Source organism: Microplitis mediator, chromosome 3, assembly GCF_029852145.1.
Source record: "Microplitis mediator isolate UGA2020A chromosome 3, iyMicMedi2.1, whole genome shotgun sequence".
In the NCBI taxonomy this organism is placed as follows: Eukaryota; Metazoa; Arthropoda; class Insecta; order Hymenoptera; family Braconidae; genus Microplitis; species Microplitis mediator.
Genome location: NC_079971.1, coordinates 21870951 through 21891611, shown reverse-complemented (window position 1 = coordinate 21891611; position 20661 = coordinate 21870951). Strand labels below are relative to the sequence as shown.

Genomic DNA, 20661 nt, shown 5'->3' with positions numbered 1-20661 from the left:
GCCTCCGTCAAGGAGAAATAGTATATTACACATCTAGGGAAGTAAAGTAAGAAAGCCTCAGATCACATGTTTGTTGATCTCGACCTACAATTACACGTGATCTGAGACATTTCTTGCTTTACTGCCCTAGACGTGTAATATACTATTATTTAAGTCCGTATTCACTCCTAACCGAAGTTTAAATATTTTTTGCAACACCTGCTTTGAAAGTTTAATTTCCGAACGCTGTAAGTCGTGTCAAAAGCGCCAAATATATTCAGTCTTGCCTATACATTTTACTTAACCGCACTAGTGCGTTAAATATCCTATTACACCTTTAACTTTACTATACTAACGTAGTAACAAGATGTCGCGACCAGTGACTATTTAATTTTTCTCTCTACAACTAACGATGTGATTGTACCTGAAGTGAGTGAAACGCCACCACACGTTACGATAACGCATTACTTTTTGTCGCTCATGTGATATGTATCGAATACGATAGACAACTTAAGGTAGTTCACTCGCGACCTATAGTGTGTGCTATTGCTGACTCTTTCACTCGCTATAGCTTCCTCTTTTACTTGATATCGCTTACTCACTTTTTCTCATTTGAAATTGTGAGACAGATTTCGTTGAATATTTACAACTTTTTCACTACTCGGTAGAATGATTATTTAAAAACTTTTTTAAATTCGAAATTTTTTTTTTCTACAATCTGTTAGTTTTTGGAAAGATTCTTAAGCAAAATAATTTGAAATATACGTGAAAATATGACTTTTTTTTAGGTAAGTCCGAGCTACTACATGTTAACTGTGTGCACTTTGATTATCAATATCTCGCCTCTCAAACGATCAAAAATTCTGATTTTTTAAAAATACATGTAGGACATCTACCTCGATATCATATTTCAATTACATGAAATTCTTATGAAAAATCGAAAAATTTGATTTAAAATAAAATTATAATTTTTGACTTCTCGAAAATTGAACTTTCATAGCAGGGTTTGCAAAAATAATGTATCCTACAGGTGAACTAAGAAGCGAACATGACAATCCTGGTCGCCATTCGCTTTAAGGTTATGATGCATTTACATGTGAGGACTCGTGTGGTTGTCGCTATTGGCCTACGGCTCGTAGCGGCCTCTTCATTCGTCCTCATGTAAATGCACCATAAGCCTTACGCTCATGTCGCGACATGATCGTCAAATTATTAGCTCCTTAGACCACGTGTTGCATAAACTACTAAAAATATGAATTTTATTCCAAGGAGATTAAATAAATACACAGTCTTCTATTTCGCATTTATTAAAGATTCAATCCACGTTCACTCCGAAAATTTTTTACAGTATAATAATAATTGCAATTCAAAATATAGAATTACTATTTATAAATAATCCATTTTTTTAGCTGAGGAAAGCAATTGAAGACGCAAACTCGGGTATACCACCAGCGCACGCAGATATTAATCCAACGATATCTGTATCCAGTTTAACTAAAAGTGATGCTGATACAGAGATTATCAAAGATGATGATAATTTAAATTCAATAGACGTTATCATTGATGATAAATCACATAATAAGGTTGATAATATTTAATTATAAATATTTTTTAATGCAAATGTTTATATCTTTATCATTTAAATAATTATTTTATTGTGATAGTCTCGTCAATTTTGAGACGTGACCATAAAAAAAATGTTTTTTTTTTATTTTTAATCATTATGAGTAATTACGTAATATTTTTATTTTTGTTCTTGGTTAAGTAGGATTTTACGGCAGGCTCCGTAGCCCAAATTAGATATTTATTTTTAATAATTATGTTTACTTGAATTATATATTTTACTATATATTTATTGAGCCGGAGATTATTTTTAATGGTCACGAATTTTTTTTTAATTAAAATTTTTTTTTATGTTGAAAAAAAATACTGAAAAAATCACGGGGCAAAATGGGACTGTTTAGATAAAACGAAAATAAATGATAGATATTTTTGTTAAGATAAAAAAATTTATCAAAAAAATATTTAGTGATTTTTGATAAATTTTTTAAAAAATTGTGGCCCGAAGTCTGATAAAAATTTTGAATGGAAGCTATAGAAATTAATTTATATATAAACTTTACATACATTTATAGATGGCTCTGATTAAAAACTCCGATTGAATCCAATTGGAAAATTCTACTCGGAAAGTTCCGAATAAACCCGATTGGACTTTAATCAGAAATCGGAAAAACAAATTATTATTTTCCGATTAAAATTTTATCGATACTTGGAAAACTCCCGAGCGGTTCGAATTGTAAGTTTTTTCTGATTGAATCTGATAGAAATCCAATCGAGTCTCAACCAGATTTAAACGTAGTTTTTAATCAGGGACAAGTCAATTTATAGCGGTCATACTCCATTTTGCTTAACCTCTTCCTATAGTAATATTATTTATAAAAAAGCGTTTGAAGTTTGTGACCAAGGTTGTGCCAATATAATCAAATATAACAATAAATAAAAACAATATATATATATTAACAATCACAATTTTTAAAAAGTATATAAATATCGAACATTCCATCTTACGTCTAAATTATTATTTAGACAGCGAAAAAAATATAAATATCGGGAGAGAGCTGCTGCAATTGTAACAATAAGCACAGGTTCAAAAATTATATATAAATTTTTTTTTTTTTTTTTTGTAAATCATGAAACTGAAGAATTTCTAATAATTCATGAGTTATCTAAATAATTCTTAAAACTTTTCTTTATTATAAATTTTTTTTAATGGTCTTCATATTTTTTTATATAATAAAATATCCTTTTTTTTATAAATATGTAAAAAATGATAATACTAGATTTTTATTAATTGTTTTTTGTTGATATTTTTTTGTAAATGAAATGGCTCGAAGGACCAAAATATAATTTTAGTATGAGCTGTAATTGTAACACATTTACTGTACATGCGCATGTAGATTGCGCACTAGACCTAACCTTTACCTGAGAAAAATTGTTTAGATCTATATATATGTTTTAGATCATCATAGATCTTGTTAGATTTTATGTTATATTTTTAGATCAATGGTGATTTTATGTTGATATACTTAGATCAATATAAAATATACGTATATAGATCAAGAACTTTTAGATCTAAGTAGATTTGATTACCCTGATTAAAAAAAATGATTTAAAATGATTTCACACGTTAAATGTCCATAAGAGACAGGATTAGAAATGATTTGAAGGATTAAGAAGTATTTAAAATGATTAAAAAACAAATCATTTTAAATACTTTTTAATCATTTTTTTTAATCAGGGTAGATTTTGTAGGCAGATCAACATTAATCTATGCAGATCTAAGACGATCTAAATAGATCAATGAAGATTCAATATTGGAATACATAATCGATGTAGATCTAAGTAGATCTAATAGTAAATGAATGGAATGATAAATTTAGATCTTATTTTATGAGATCTAAAATCATACATTTGATATTCATAGATCTTTGAAGATCAATAGAGATCTAATAACGAACTTCATGAATTGATACATGGACATTTATGTAGATCATCATCGATCTGAATAGATCAATTCATATCTAGCAATTAAGAAATAAATTGATCTATATAGATCATCGTAGATCTAGATCGATCTTAGTAGAACAAAGCAGATCTAATAATGAACAAAATAAATTGATATACAGAGATCTATATAGATCATCGTAGATCTAAGAAAATTAAATTATCAACGATATAAATTAATATTCGTAGATCTCATAATATCTGCCGATTTCAAAAGTATAATAAATTATTATAAAAAGATCTAACCTATTACTCCGGGTATAAATCAATCTAAATACTGTTTCGTAACTCATAATATCAGTGCAGCTACAACTATCATAAATATTATATAATGATTTTAATTTCTAAAATAAAAAAGTTAAAATAATTTATAATAAATTTTGAATCATTGAAATTTCATTTATTTTATGAAAAGAAGTACAGTTTTACTCATTAAAAATAATTATTTTACATCATGTTACAATTACAGTCTAACGATCAAAATGGCAGCCCTTCGTCGCCATTCTAACATCAAACTAATGAATAAAAATTATTTTTTTTTTTATAATCGCAGTGACTCTCTCCTATTAGTTAACAAATTGAACTGAACAAATTGATAATGCATAAAATGTACATAATAAATTAAATAAAATTGTTAATTAGTCGTATATATATATATATATATATATATATATATATATATATATATATATATATATATATATATATATATATATATATATATATATATATATATATATATATATATATATATAATTTTGTAAATATTGTATAGATATGTAATGATGCAAATTTTAAGAAAAATGAAAAAAAAAAAAAGACATTAAAAATAATAATTTATTTTATTTTACATATATTTATTTGAGTTTATTATTAATTATTGTGAGTATTAATAATTACTTAATTAGAAATTCATTTATTTTATTATTTTAATTATTTGTCCATCGAAAACCAGCCATGGAGACATTTTGGAACCGGCCCAGGTGTTGAAAAAACAGTTCTACTGATTTCTTTCATTGTTTTTGCGTCAATTACAACCAAACAAACATCTGATTCATTTGATTTTCCAAATACCGCAGCACTTACTATTACACCGTCATCTTCATCCTAAAAATTAATTAATTAATTAATTGCAGCATATCAAATTATTACAAAAATTTAATAATCATCTAATTTAAACGGCACATTAATAGGTCTACCATAAAAATCTCTACCTTACGACAACTGAACCATAACCAGGCCTACCTCAAGTAACTGTACCACACAATAACTATACCAGTTTCAAACACTATGTCATATGCTATGTGTGTGATAAGGGCAGAGCTACTTTTTTGATAGTGTTTCTATGTGGTAGTGTTTTACTAAGTGGGCTTAAAAAATGGTAGAGATGTTTTTTGGTACACTGAAAAAAAAAAATTTGCTATCATAACAAAAATCAAGACTACGCAGCTATTTGTTATGATAACAAAACTATCTTGGTTAACGCAACGAAGTGACTTTTGTTGTGGTAAGTAAAGTGAAGTCGCTGTTGTAATAAATTATATGCGTTGAGGAAAAATTTTTCGAACACGCATAGAATTCTGTGCTTTAATTAGGTGAACAATATCATTAAGAATTTATCACGAGTTTTTTATTTTTGACATAAATTGCGTTTGTAAATTATGGTTAAAATATTAAACGCTATTTATTTTGAAAAATATACCAATATGTCTAAGTATAGCTACACTGTAAAAAATCACCGGGGTAAGTCCAAACGGTGTAGGTGTTAAAATTATCGGTGTTAAATTTACCCCTGAAAGCGGTGTGAAAATAACGCCGTCACCGGTGTAAATATTCTGTACCGGTGTTAAAATAATGCCGCCGCCGGTGTAGATATCCTTTACCAGTGTTAAAATATTTTACTTTGTGAATATTTTTACTTACTCGATCACTATACTTGTTAATAAATGATATTCTTTATTAATTTTCATAAAGAACTGACATTTTTTGTGTTTTATAATCTTTAAAGTTAATAATCCAAGCGGACGCAGTTTACCCTACTTTTACACCGGTTATCCCGCTTTTGCACCGATGTTACTCCGTTTTTACACCGGTTACCCCGCCTTTACACCGATTTTACTCCGCTTTTACACCGGTTACTCCGATTTAACACCAGTATTTTTAACACCGGTGTAATTTTATTTTAACACCGGGCGGAGTTAAAATGAGTCCATTTTTAACACCGCTCTTTTTACAGTGTAAGGGCGCCTTGAAAAAGTGATTTTTTTGACTCAAAAGAATATATCAAGAAGCGATAATATCTTAGGTAAAGTAAAATTTTCCCGAGTCAAGAAATTTTTCTTATCTTAGGAATTTCTTTCTGTTCTAAAACAACTCAGATCTATCTGAAAAATTCCTGGTTCCAATAAACTTGTTTTTCCATCTAGTACATTGCTAAGGTTGATAGTCTGTATTGGACATAGTTGTAAACGTGATGCTTAGCCCAATTTGGACAGACAGTTATTTTCCAGATAACAATTGTGAACAAAGTTTTTTGAGTTTCTTTTTTACTTATTTACTAATTCTTGCAAAATTAGTAATTCTTAATGATATTGTTCACCTAGTTACAGCACAAAATTCTATGCGTATTCGAAAAATTTTTACGCAACACATATCATTCGTTACAACAGCAACTTCACTTTACTCACCACAAAAGTCACTTCGTTGCGTTAACCAAGATAGTTTTGTTATCATAACAAATAGCTGCGTAGTCTTGATTTTTGTTATGATAGCAAATTTTTTTTTTCAGTGTAGTGTATTTTGTAGGCAGAGATTCATTCTGGTACAGTTGAAATGTGGTTGAGTTATTTATGGTAGGCTTGTAAATGGTAGAGATGCTAATGCTAGGCATTTTTATGGGTGACCTGTATTGTGGTACACGGAAAGAAAATTATGGGAAGTTTTTCTATGCATTATGGGAATGGTTCCCATAATGGTATGGGAATAGTACCTATACTACTATAGGGATGGTTCCCATATATTATAAGAACTATCCCCATAATAGTATGAGGATAGTTCCCATACCATTATGGGAATGGTTCCCATATTGGTATAGAAACTATTCCTATAATATCATAAAATTTTTGTTTTGCACAATAGAGTAGAAATTTCCCGAAATTTGAATTTTCTTGAATGTTTTGTGCTGACAAAAAATTCTTCTTAAAAATTTTAGTGTTTTTTTGCCAAATACGATTTTTTTTTTCAATGTTTGAATTTTTGTTTTTATGTTTAATAATATTTCTGTGTATTGTAGAAGTGATTACCGCACTTCTTTAAATTAATTTTTTCATGATAATATGGGAACCATTCCCATAATATTATAGGAATGGTTCCTATAATAGTATGGAAACTATTCCCATAATATTATGAGAATAATTCCCATAATGGTATACGAACCATTCCAATTGCATTATGGGAATCATTCCCGTAATATTATGGGAATAGTTCCCATACTATTATAGGAACCATTCCCATAACTTGTAGGAATGATTCCCATAATATTATAGAAAGTATTCCTATAAATTATAGGAACCATTCCTATAATTATAGGAACCATTCCTATAGTGTTATGGGTATCATTCCCATAATTATAGGAACTATTCCTATAATTATGGAAAACATTCCTATAATTATAGGAACCGCTCCCATAATTTATGGTCGTAATTCCTATGATGGTATAGGAAAAAATTTCACAAAATTATGGGAACCGCTGCCATAATTTTCTTTCCGTGTAAAGATGTTTATGGTAGATATTGTTATGGTTGAGTTTGTTACTGGGAGGGTTGTAATCTGGTAGAGTTGTAATGTGAGAAAGTTTTTAAGTGATAGAATTGCTGATTAGTTGAGATTTTCACGGGTAGTGTTTGAAACTGGTACAGTTGCTGTGTGGTACAGTTCCTTGTGGTAGGCCTGATTATGGTTCAGTTGTCGTAAGGTAGAGATTTTTATGGTAGACCTATTAATGTGCCATTTAAACTCCATCGATCTGTCGTAAAAAATATCATTTCCGGTTTACCCCAGCAAATTTTTATTAAAATCTTATCTACATAACAGTTTAGCAGCATTCAATTTTCAAAAATCCATTTTTTTAAATTAAAAATTTTTTTTTCCCAGAAATTAATTTAATTAATTAGTCCCTATTTTTTTTCATGATCTTAAGACGTGTAGATAAGATTAAAAAAAAATTTCTAAAGAAAAACCAGTAGAAATATTTTTTATGAAAAAAATAAAATTTGAATTTCACAGCTCACTAACTTTTCCATTAGGATTCGGAACAAAAATCGGCTCACTTGGGTAAAGACCTCTTTCATTCCACGTAATACGCGTTTTACTTGCAGTATCAACTTTGATGATCTACAAAAAAAAAAAATCAGTGGACCATAGCTTTAAAAATAATAAAACGGAGATAAGTATGAATGAATTTGTTAGAAGAATAAATTACCGTTCCGGGATTATCTAGATCAACATCACTAGATATTGCATAAAAATAACGATACTCTTTGCCGAGACAACGGTCGTAATTAAATCGCGGTGTTTCGCATCCTAAATCACATAATAGTTCTGGTTTTACGTAAATATTGCCATTGGGCATTAAATGGGCGGATGATTTACGATTCAAAATATCTTTTGTGTCTTGACTGTTATTATTATTATCATTGTTTTTATTGTTGTTATTGTTGATGTTGTTGTTGTTGTTGTTGTTGTCGTTGTTGTTGATATTGTTGTTGTTAAGATCAATGAATTGTTGATAAACACTCTGATGTACACTACTAATTTTAATTAAATTATCATCGGGCGTTAAATGAGAATCAAATTGTTGACTAATAGGCAAAATGAATCTTAAAGGCCGCCCGCGAAATAATTCAGCGTAATTTGGATTTTTGTGCATATTTTTAATCACATCTATGTACATGCAGTCAAGCATTTTAGCGTCTTTATAGCAGCACAGATCGAGAACAATGTAATCGTTATCAAGTGTTTCAAATTGATTTATTGTGTGAAAGAAAAAAAATTTTTCAGCGGTAAATGTTCTTTTTAATTTTCCGTCTTTTCTTGAAATTATATGAATAAGTGTCTGAAAATAAAAATTTCTGTGTAGATATATGTCGAGTAAATTTTTCAAATATTAGCTCTTTTGAAATTTTTATTAAAAACAATGAAAAATTTTTTCCATGTGAAGTAAAAGATCTTGAACAATGCGGATACGAAAATTTTGAAAGTTTGTTTTTAAATATTATTATTATTAATTTTTATAATTACATTTTCATTATCGTGCCATTTTAGACAAGTGCAAAGTGGTTCGTTCATCAGATGACACTTGAACATCGTCGTAAAGGAAATAGCCAGCGGTTGTTCGATAATAATGTAATAATTGTCGGTAATCCCAAATGTATGCATATACGATGGATTCATGCGCCATCTAGTTGGGACGCTAGCAACTATTTCGGCTTCTTCAAACATTGATTTGTCTAGAAATTAATTGCTAATTGAATATAAAGTAAAAGACTCTAAACCCGATCACTACCCGATGAAAAAAGATTTTATATAGCTCTATACGGCCCGATGAAAAATAATAGATTTTATACAATTGTATAAAATTATATACAGTCTATATATAATTATATATAGTCCATATATAATTGATCTATAATTCTATACAATTGTATAAAATCTTTTTTCATCGGGAGTTATATATGAATTATCTACAATTGGATAGAGGTGATGCATAATTATATAAAATTTTTATATAATTATATAGAATTATATACAATCGTATATAATTATATATAAAAATGCAAAAAAGAATAATAAAATTATATGCAAATGTATATATTTGTATATAATTATATAGAATTGTATGTAATTATATACAATCTATACAAGTACAGTATATAATTATATACAATTATATATATATTTGTATGTAATTATATAGAATTGTACATAATTATATATAATCTATACGAAAACATTATGTGATTATATACAAATGTATATATTTGTATACAATTTTTATACGATTGTACACAATTCGATATAATTAAGTACGATTGTCTACAATTGGATCGGGCCATTTTTTCTATCCAATTTATACAATTGTATAAAATCTTTTTTCATCGGGTAACTTTAAAAGTGAACGGGTAATGGATCTTTCACTTTAATATCAGTTAAAGTTGAGGTTAATAACTGGGTTGAACAAAAATAATTTTCTTTTTTCCAATAAAAATTAAAAATGTTAGAAAATCTAAAAGTGCACAGCTCAATCGCTCATTTTATTGTTAATCATTACTTTTATTTTATAATATTAATTAATTTTGTTTTATTATGAATTTTTATTCAACTTATAAATTATCAATTTGATTTTTTTATTTATTATTTTCAGTTTAATATTTTTTTATTAACATTTTTTTTAAATATCCCGCCTTTATGTCTTAGATGTCGCTTTTTTTTTCAAACCTATACTGCTACGCTAGTGCTGCCGCCAGTAGTTGATGGAGAGAAAAAATGAAAAAAATAATAACAACAGTAAAAATAAAAATGGCAGCTAAATTTTTCGTGAATAATCAGTTTTACGTTTTTAATTAATTACAATTAAACTAAAAAGATTTAGATTGTGATTTTCCATAGGGTTCTTGTGATAAAAAATACAAAGATAATAAAAAAAAAGTTGGGCCGATTAATTGTGTCTATCGAGAGTTATCGTGTCTACGAAGTTTCATACGTAACAATTGACAGCACTGGTTTCTTGAGTTTAAATAATTTATTTTAAACTAATAAAATAACGAATCGACTTAATATTAGGTTCAAATTGTCCCTTAATAAATTCTCTATATACTAGTATACAATTTTACCTATTTTGGTGTAATTAAAAAAGTGTAGAAATATTTCCATGAGTAAAATAGTCGAAAAACAAACCGTTCATAAAACACCCTCAGCGCTTCGCGCTCAAAGTATGCAAAATTTCCCGCCCTATTAATTATAAATGCTTTTATTTTTTTCAAATATTTAGTATTTGTATTTAAAAAAAAAAATTTCTCATATTTTACATACATAATTTACAAAATTAATTAATAAAGTGCGTAATCCGATACTATAAAGCTAAAAAAACTGGGTCACTTAATTTAAAAAAAATTTTCCTTATAAATTTAAAAATTATTGTTTTTTAAATAAAAAGTATACACACCATTTTTTCTCTTGATTGGAAATTTGATAACACTGTAGGCAGGTCCTGTGGGGCCAACACTCAGCCCAACATTAAAAACAGTACCATCTTTGACGACATGCGGATGTGATGTATGATTAACGATTCCCACATATTTAGATACATTGACTTTGTCTTTGGTTTCTAAAGTAACTGGATCTATTTTATGTATAACTGGAAATTCCGTAAATGTATAAAATTCATCGTCGAACGGGTAAACTGATATCATTGTATTATCTGACGCATTGTCAGCCGGATTAAAAATTGCTGAAACTCTATCAGAAAATAATAAAATTGTTGATTATAAATTATATATTATGGATTATAAAAGTAAAGAAATATTTAATACAATAGTATATTGATGTTTGTTATTTTACCGATGGAAAATACTTTGGCAAGGATCTGGAACCGCGCGAGTACCGAATTCGGTTAAAACAATTCTTTTGGCTTGATGATTTTTTTTGTATACATCCGTTTGAATAAATCTTCTTTGATACGTCACTTTGCCCTCCGAGATATGAAACCTAAATAATTTTTTCTTATATTCTAATTTTTAATAGTAGTTTATCTATCGAGTGCGATCGTGTTTAAGACGCGAGGTGCAAAGATTGGTGCCCGAGCCGAAGGCGAGCGTTTTAGACTCGATTGTACTAGATAAATCCATTAGTTTTTGTGACAGATATTTGAAATGTACTACATTTAGTGCCTATAAATGGCAGGTTATAACCCGCATTTATATACTGGATAAGATTGTTTTGAGTATTTATTGAAAATGAGAGAGAAGTCAGTAAGTGTATTAATTAATATGATGATAAATTTTGTCACAAGATGGCTCGTTGAGTTACCTCGATATTTTTTAGTCGTTTGCTATCGCACATGTAACCAAAAAATATTTTTTCATCCGTTAATGACGTCACTATTAGAACGCTTAGGCGCTAAATGCCGTACATTTCAAGTGTCTATCACAAAAAATTGTTCAAGTGCGAAGCAAAATAGAAATGATTTCTGATTAATTTTTCGAAAATTTAGTCAACTTCGGTTAGAAATTACATATTTTTTGTAAGTTAATTCAAATTTGTGGACCTCAGTTGGAAATGACCTATTAGTAGACCATGGCCCAGTTTCTGACGGTAAAAAAAAATAGAAATTTGAAATTTGTAATTTTATGTAGAACAAAATTAATTTAGGGTGTAAAATGACAACTTGAGCACTTGAATGTAAAAAATTGAAAATTAATAACTTTTTGGAATTATAAATAATTATTAAAGAACAGTGTGAGTGTTTACATGACTTTTGTTCTTAAAGTCTTAATGATATTAATTAGAGTACACTGGGTATTTATCAATGTAAGTTTATATCATTTAAGTATACAAATAAAATTAAATATATATGTATATGTGTAAAATTAATTATATTTATGTTTTAAATCGTGATTAAAAAAATAAAAATTGATTTTGACGTTTAAATATGGGGGCCAATAACTGGTGCAGTAATCAGCGGGTTTGTCGCTTTAAGTGTCTCTCGAATTTCGACCTCTTAAAATTATAACTTATCTATATATAAATAAATGATATTTTAATAATTATCAAATCATTTTTTACTATAAATTATGGGTTATAATTATAATAATTTATTGATAATTATTGTTTTTAAAAAATCAAGTTCTAAAGATTAATATCATATGAGTAATTATAAATAACGATAAATTCATAATGTTTTAAACGCAACAAATTAGCGTTACTATATTTGTATAAAATTTGTCCAAGAAAAATTAATTTTATTAAAAATATTAAACTGTCTTACATTTAAATTTTTTAAATCGTTTTTATTGTAACAATAACTTGCATTAAAAAATATATTTGCGACCAACATTTGGTTCAATTTTAAGGTCAAAAACTGGGTTCATGTGACTTTTTTTACAAATAACTTAAAATTGTTCATTTATTTCTAAGAACCATATTTAGAAATTGATCATAATTTAGAATTAGTTCTCAAAAACTGGTGGTCAGAAACTGGACCACTTTACACAACCCAACGGAAAAATTTTTTGGTTTTTCAACTTGTGAAACTTATTTGAAATAATTAACTATTAATTATACAGTAATTTTTTTCTCAATTATTTTTTCCGACACTCAGTTAACAGTTTCACCAAAAAAATTTAATTAAAAATACCAAATAAATATTTTTCCAAGTTTCAAAAATAAAAACATAAATTTTCTTTTTTTTTGCTTCGCCTGTTTCCAATAAATAAAATAAATAATAATTACCTATGAAGTAACGCAGAACTGTCGAACAAATGATCGAATGAGTAATCACCAACTTTGAGATTACCCGGGCCATTTCTCAATAAAGTTCCTTTCAGCCAATTAGGAACTACACCAAATGTTTTCCCATTAATTGGCTCGATAACTTCTTTCTCACAAGACCTCATCCAAATAGACGTGTCACAATTAGGGTAATAATTTACTTCATCTTTATTATTAATATTATTGTTTATGTCTTTTTTTTCTGTCTGGAATTTCGATAATTTCGGAGTTAAATATTTTCCAATAATATTCGAACTATCCAACGGAATATTATCAACCGAAAGAGATTTTTTAAAAAACATTTTATAACTTTATTTAAAAATATAAAAAAATTATTTTTATTTAAATTTAAACTCAATCACTGTCTTCGTCGATCAACAATCGATTTTCAACATTCGAACTTATAAGCGGTTTTAAAATACTAGTTAAAATTTTACGAATCCTTTTTTGTGTCAAGTCCATATTTGTTTTTTCGTGTATTTATTTGTTGACTCCGACAATTGTTTGTAGGAATGTTAACGCGGCAAATTTTTTTTTTACAATGACTAGAATTTGTCCGTGAGCATGACCTTTTAAGGGAACATTCACATGGCCTTCAGTCGGACTATAACGTAATCATATAATCTACCCCCCGTGGTCAATTGAAGCCTTATGATCGATACTAACATTCTTTCACGTGTTTAACTTTTTAGTTTTTTCCTCTTTATCTATTTATTTACACGTGTTCATTAACCATGTACATTTTTTACGATTTTTTCCTTAACTTGTCAAATTTCATTAATGGGTTTTTCTACTGACTTTCCTCATTGTAATTATTAATATGTAAAAAAAATAAATCTGATAGTTGATTTCGTCAAATTTATTTATTAGACACCTAATTTCGCTTTTAAAAACTTTATTATTATCTTGTCTGGCGGATCCGAATTACGGTAACTTACCGAAATTTGCAGTGGTAAATTATGTTAACGTTCGATGTTCAGAATAATAACGGTACCAAACGATGGAATAATTTATTTTACGATACGGTACCATAAAATACAGTTTTTAAAAGCTTTTGAATGGGAATCTCAATTGGGGCCAATTGGACCAATCAGATTGTTTCTCAAGCGCCCTTAAGTTTCATCGAAATCAATCGGAGTAATTTGCATGCAAAGCTTCTAATTACGTTGAGCCAAAATGACTTATAGCAAAAATGAATGTTCCGGGAAAAAATCATCAGACCTGATAATGCATGATCATTCGTTAATCGTATGCATGATCATGCCTGAATATTTGCCAGCCATGAAAATGCATAATTATGCAAAAGCCAGCATAATCATGCCTGACCAAACATGCTCATGGCTGACAAATATTCAGACATGATCATTCCTCAGTAATTATTACCATGCCTGATCAAGCATGATCATGACTGGCAAATATTCAGGCATAATCGTTCATGATCCAGCATAATTATGGCCGATTAAGCATGATTATGGCTGACAAGTATTCAGGCATGAACATTCCTGAGTAAACACCATCATGTCTGATCAAGCACGATCATGACTGGAAAATATTCAGGCATTATCATGCATGACCCAGCATAAATATGCCTGATTGAACATGATCATGGCTGACAAATATTCAGGCATGGCCATGACTGGTAAATATTCAGGCATGGTCGTGGCTGGTAAATATTCAAGCATGATCATTCAGGAGCCAGCAAAATTATGCCTGATTAAGTATGTTCATGGATGGCATACATTCAAGTATGATTATTCCTGAGTAAGCATCACCATGCCTGACCAAGCATGATCGTGACTAGAACATATTCAGGCATGATCATGCATGAGCCTGCATAAATATGCCTAATTGAACATGATCATGGCTGGTAAATATTCAGGCATGATCATTCATGAGCCAGCAAAATTATGCATGATTAAGCATAGGCATGATCAGGGCTAGCCAATAATCGATACGTATCGAAATGGCTCATAATTATTTAAGCTACAAGTCATTTTGGCAAATATAATAGTAGTTTTTGAGAGAAATAAGGATTCTAACCAATGCTGCCTAGTCTCAAAAACTTATATACTTAAAACAGTAATACAGACATTTACTTTATCTGTTAACATAATTGATAATTCAGCTTTAAAAATAACGACAAATAAATGAATCAGAGAAACGGCAAAAATATATAGACTTTTTTTATGTTATTGCCGATAAAAATTATCAGTAAAAAGTTAAAATTAATTGTTTATTAAAATAATTATCTTTGAGAAAAAAATACTTACTGGAAAAAGTTCGGGTATGCTATCAACTTTAGTCGTTATCACTCGGTTGTTAACACAAAAATTCGCAGATTTTTTAAAACAATTCAGAGGCTCGACCCGCGTTTTGTAAACAATACGTACTAATCGAAACATCGTAATATTTTTTTTTTATACAACAGACAAATTTCATAAAAAAATATGAATGATATTTATTGTAATGTGATTGATAAGGAGAAATATAATTATAAACAATTAATAGAATCTTTAATAGTTTGATTTTAAAAAATATCAAGGGACGCTTGAATGTTTTTACAGTTATTGTGTTGTAAGCTCTGACTCTTAGATTAAAAAATATTTTATTTCGCATAAACTCGAGCAGTAATACTTAAAATTTTATGGTCATGACATTGTTGAGTCATCGCGTCTTATACAAGTTCATTTTAATAATTTATTTTTAGCTTGGCGTAATTTTTATACGTTTAATATTTCAGAAATAACGAGCAGTAAAAGAAGAATAGATTTTTTTTGTTCTAAAATTTTTATTTTTATTGTTGAGAAAATTTGTTTCAGAAAAATCGTGAAAAAATGTTTTTTCATACAATTCTATTATAAATTGTAGTTTAAAAAAAAAGTAGCAATTGCCCTTAGAAGTCAGCCCGGAAATTCCTTAGATTATTTGAATTTTGAAATTATCGATATCTCGAAGTTAAATAAAATCGATTAATTAAAATTTTATAGAAATAAAAAAAAAATTGAAATTTCTATAGAAAATTTTTAAATCGATTTATGAGACATAGTACCCATTTATCGAATTTAAAAATCGATATGTTGAACTTCTAAATCGATTATTTGGAATTTCAGTTAATTTATCGATTTTTTAAATCGATATATCGAATTATGGAATCGATTATCACATTTCAAATCGATATATCGAATGGTAAGAATTGATCTATCGAATCTTTTAATCGATATGTCGAATTTTAAAAATCGATTTATCGAATTCGTGATCGATTAACGACACTTTTAAATCGATTAATCAAAATTTCAGTTAATTTATCGATTTTATTAATCGATAAATCAAAGTATCCAATCGATCTATCGAAGTTCAATTTGAGATATCGATTTTCTAAAATCGTTGTATTCATTACAGATTCGATGTATGGACCAGTTGCATCGACTTACTGTATTCTTAAATCGATATATCGAATTTTCGAATCGATAGATCAAATTTCCAAATCGATATATCGAATTTTGACAAATAATTTCTGAAAATTTATATTAAAAAATCGGATAATCAATGTATCGAAATTTTAATCGATTGATATATTATTGTTAAAGCGATATATCGAATTTTCGAATCGACAGATCGAATTTCCTAATCGATAGATCAAATTTTACAAATAATTTCTGAAAATTTATATAAAAAAATCGGATAATCAATGTATCGAAATTGGAATCGATTGATATATTATTGTTAAATTGATATATCGAATTTTCGAATCGATAGATCGAATTTCCTAATCGATAGATCAAATTTTACAAATAATTTCTGAAAATTTATATAAAAAAATCGGATAATCAATGTATCGAAATTTGAATCGATTGATATATTATTGTTAAATCGATATATCGAATTTTTGAATCGATATATCGAATTTCCTAATCGATATATCGAATTTTGACAAATAATTTTTGAAAATTTATATCAAATCGGGTATCAATGTATCGAAATTTTAATCGATTGATATATTATTGTTAAATCGATATATCAAATTATCTAATATATTATAAAAAAATAATAAATTAAATTTTTTTTTTAAATTCGAAGGATTTATTAAGCAAATTGACCCATTTTTAAAATTAAAAATAAATATTTACGTCAGAATAAGTTTAATAAAAAAAAAGATTAAAGATTAAAGAAAATCACATGACAAGTCACATGCATGTTATGTCTGAGATATGATAAAGCCATCGAGGTATTTGGACTGAGGGCGGGTGATTAAAAGCACGTGACGACTCATCATTTATATATATCATACATACATACATTCATACATACACATACATATGTAAATACACATATAATGTATTATATTGATAAAAGATATCGCTATCAATACTTTTTATTATTTTGCCAGACCTTTGACTCCTCTAATTTAATCTCACTGACTTCCTCAAATGAATACATCAACGAATTCATCAACAAAATTAATAATTAATGCTATTTTATATATTTTTTTAAATTACCACATAATAGTTTATTTATGAATAAATTATAAAGATTAAAAATCACAGACGAGTTCAAGTGTTCAAACTTTTTTTTTTTATTATTTCAAACTCGTGATTGATAAAGACAGTATTATATATAACATGTCTTGCAGTTATTTATTGGATAAAAATATAAGAAAGTTGAAAAAAAATAAAAAAATTAATTAGATAAAGATATGATTATCAAATGAAATCTTTTTTTTTTTATGGGTTACGGTCGGGAAATTTAATTACGAGAGATTATATCGTTAGTGGTATTATTGTTTTTATTTACTAGATATGTATATATGTATAAATATATATATATATATATATATAGCGTGACTTTAAAATGATGTAATGTTCTAATGATTACGCATTAGTATTGACGACGCCACGCAGTCTGATCGTCATAATTAAGTTTGAATTTCTTAGTATTAAATACTCATTTACCTTTGAATTAAAAAGATAAATTCTTTAATTTTGATCAATTTCTTTTTTTTTTTAAACAAATCAATTGAAAAACTTTATTTTGATCAAATTTTTCAAATTAAAATTTCAAATTTATAAATCGCCATTTTTTATACCGCGAATTTTAAAAAAATCGTGACCCAAGCTACTGGTGGGTTCGATTTTCGATGGAATTAGCAGCAAAATTAGGAATATATTGAAATTTTGAAATTTTATAGATATTTTGATCCAAAATGAAATATGCAAAATTTTATCCAAAGATTTGAGTTTGAATAGAGTTCAAAAATTTAATTATTGTATCTCGTTAATTATAAAGACGAAGAAATAAGACATTAGATTTTTTTTTTTTGAAATTTGAATTTTTATGTACCTGAAGATCGAAACGTTTTTTGCAGAACGAAAATAATAAAACAAAATGAAATTTAAAAAATCTACTAGATTCAAATTTTTGAAATGTTTCGCACAGGCGCCAGTATATCGGCTGAAAATTGCAGTACTCCGTATTACCCCGTAACCAGCCAAATTACATAAAGTTTTCATTTTCGTTGCGCGAAAAACGTTCCGATCTTCAGATACATTAATTTTTGGAAAATTTATTTCTATACATTTTCTGCTGTATCTACAATAATTGAACTAATATTTGATTTTAAGTACTTACTGCAAAAATAACAAAATTATTATTATTATTATTATCATCATTAAACGACCACTAAATAAATTTAGTAGTTAATTAAATAATTAATTAAAGATTAAAAGGTACTAATTGGTGAAAAATTATGATTATTTGGTATGATATAAGTACACATAAAAATATCAATATGACCTTTTATATATACTAACTAATTTGTTAATTCACTTAGCATTTATGACCTCGACAATCTAATAACTTACGTGTTACCTCAATGATAATAAAAACATGTATTTTTATTATGTTTTTTTTATCTAATGAGAATATGTCTCATATACCTTTGGGTCATAAAAATTTGAAAATCATCAAATCTTGTTCTTTTGAACTTTTTAATTTTACGGATTCAAATATTTTTTATTTTTTACGGCTCACGATAAGGGATAGATTTTTCCGCATTACCAATAATTATTTATAGATTTTCTCAGTCAATTAATCCTTTGTAAATCATTCATACGCGGAGAGAAATTTACAGTAACGACTACAATATTTCATGGGAATGATTCCCATATTGAATGAGAACGGGTTTTTTTTAAATACTGGTTATAGAAACAAAACCTATAAAAATTACGGTATTCATTCCTATCTATATGGGTTTAATTCCTGTATAATATTGATATAGATTCTATGGGATTATGATGATTACTTCTGTAATAGTATAATAGTCATTACCATACTGTTATGGTAATTTTTTCTATGACATTGTGGAAACTATTCCCATATTATATGGAAAATATTCGTAATACTATGGGAACAGTTACCATAATATTATATGGTTATCATTACCATAATATTACAGAAATCATTACCATAATTTTATGATAATGATCACTATGATAGTATAGTTATAATTACCATAGTATTACTGTAATAATTATTAGCTTAATGTTACGGTAATGATTACTACCCGATGAAAAAAGATTTTATACAATTGTATAGAATTATATGTCAATTATATATGGACTATATATAATTATATTATATATAGACTATATATAATTGGATAGAAAAAATGGCCCGATCCAATTGTATACAATTTGTATAGAATTGTATACAATTTCTATACAGTTGTATACAATTGGATCGGGCCATTTTTTGTATATAATTTTATACAATTGTATAAAATCTTTTTTCATCGGGTATAATTGAATGTTAATGATTACCATCATTTTATGATAATAATTACTATAATTTGATAGTAATCATTACCATAATTTTACGATAATGATCATTAGAATAGTATAGTAATAATTACCTTAATGTAATAGTAATGATTACTATAATTGTATGATAATGAGTACCATCATTTTACAATCATGATTATCATAATATTATTGTAATAATTACTGTAATAATTACTATGATTTGATGATAATTATTGCCATCAAATTTAGAAATTCCTAGTATTAAGAAATGGTGACCATATTAGTATAGTAACCATTACCATACTTTCGTAATTATTACCATAGTATTATGGTGATCGTTCCCATAATATTCGAAATATTTACCATATAAAGTGGGAAAAGTTCTGATGTCATCAGAAGTATTGTCGTAATATTACAGGAATGATTATCATAACATTGTAGTAATCATTACCATAATATGGAAAAAATTCCTAATTTTAGAGAATGGTTACCATAACATTATGGTAATTATTACCATACTATTGTAAAATCATGGCCATCATTCCCATAATATTATAGTAATTGTTACCATCCATTATGGAATCATTTTCACAATATACGGTAACATTTACCATAGTAGTATGGGAAACATTACCATAATATTACAAGAATATTTTCCATATATTTTGGAAATATTTTCTATGATATATCAGGTTTATTCCGACATGCTTTTAGAGACTATTGCAACGTGGATATAAAATTCAACCCTTTTGCTTACGGGAACTATTACCATGAG

At 27.5% G+C, this 20661-nt stretch overlaps 2 protein-coding genes across 7 annotated transcripts in view; one reads left to right on the top strand and one right to left on the bottom strand.

The window, feature by feature from the left end:
- The window catches only part of LOC130664459 (chloride channel protein 2), a 37657-nt gene extending 33449 nt beyond the window's left edge, over positions 1-4208 (top strand). For all 5 annotated transcript variants that reach the window (XM_057464368.1, XM_057464365.1, XM_057464369.1 and 2 more), the window contains one exon: positions 1389-4208. In XM_057464368.1, the coding sequence (XP_057320351.1) occupies positions 1389-1577 (189 nt within the window). In that variant the 3' untranslated portion in view covers positions 1578-4208. The remainder of the gene's footprint in view (positions 1-1388) is intronic.
- Positions 4209-4320: 112 nt separating this feature from the next.
- The window catches only part of LOC130664558 (carotenoid isomerooxygenase), a 17828-nt gene continuing 1487 nt past the window's right edge, over positions 4321-20661 (bottom strand). The window contains exons 1-8 of one of the 2 annotated variants that reach the window (XM_057464519.1): positions 15360-15692; positions 13051-13295; positions 11161-11307; positions 10766-11058; positions 8842-9050; positions 8024-8656; positions 7837-7935; positions 4321-4650 (exon numbers count right to left, since the gene is read on the bottom strand). In XM_057464519.1, the coding sequence (XP_057320502.1) occupies positions 4477-4650; positions 7837-7935; positions 8024-8656; positions 8842-9050; positions 10766-11058; positions 11161-11307; positions 13051-13295; positions 15360-15491 (1932 nt within the window). In that variant the 5' untranslated portion in view covers positions 15492-15692 and the 3' untranslated portion in view covers positions 4321-4476. Of the gene's footprint in view, positions 4651-7836; positions 7936-8023; positions 8657-8841; positions 9051-10765; positions 11059-11160; positions 11308-13050; positions 13296-15359; positions 15693-20661 lie in introns of those variants that run through there. The other variant, XM_057464520.1, reaches the window with a different exon arrangement.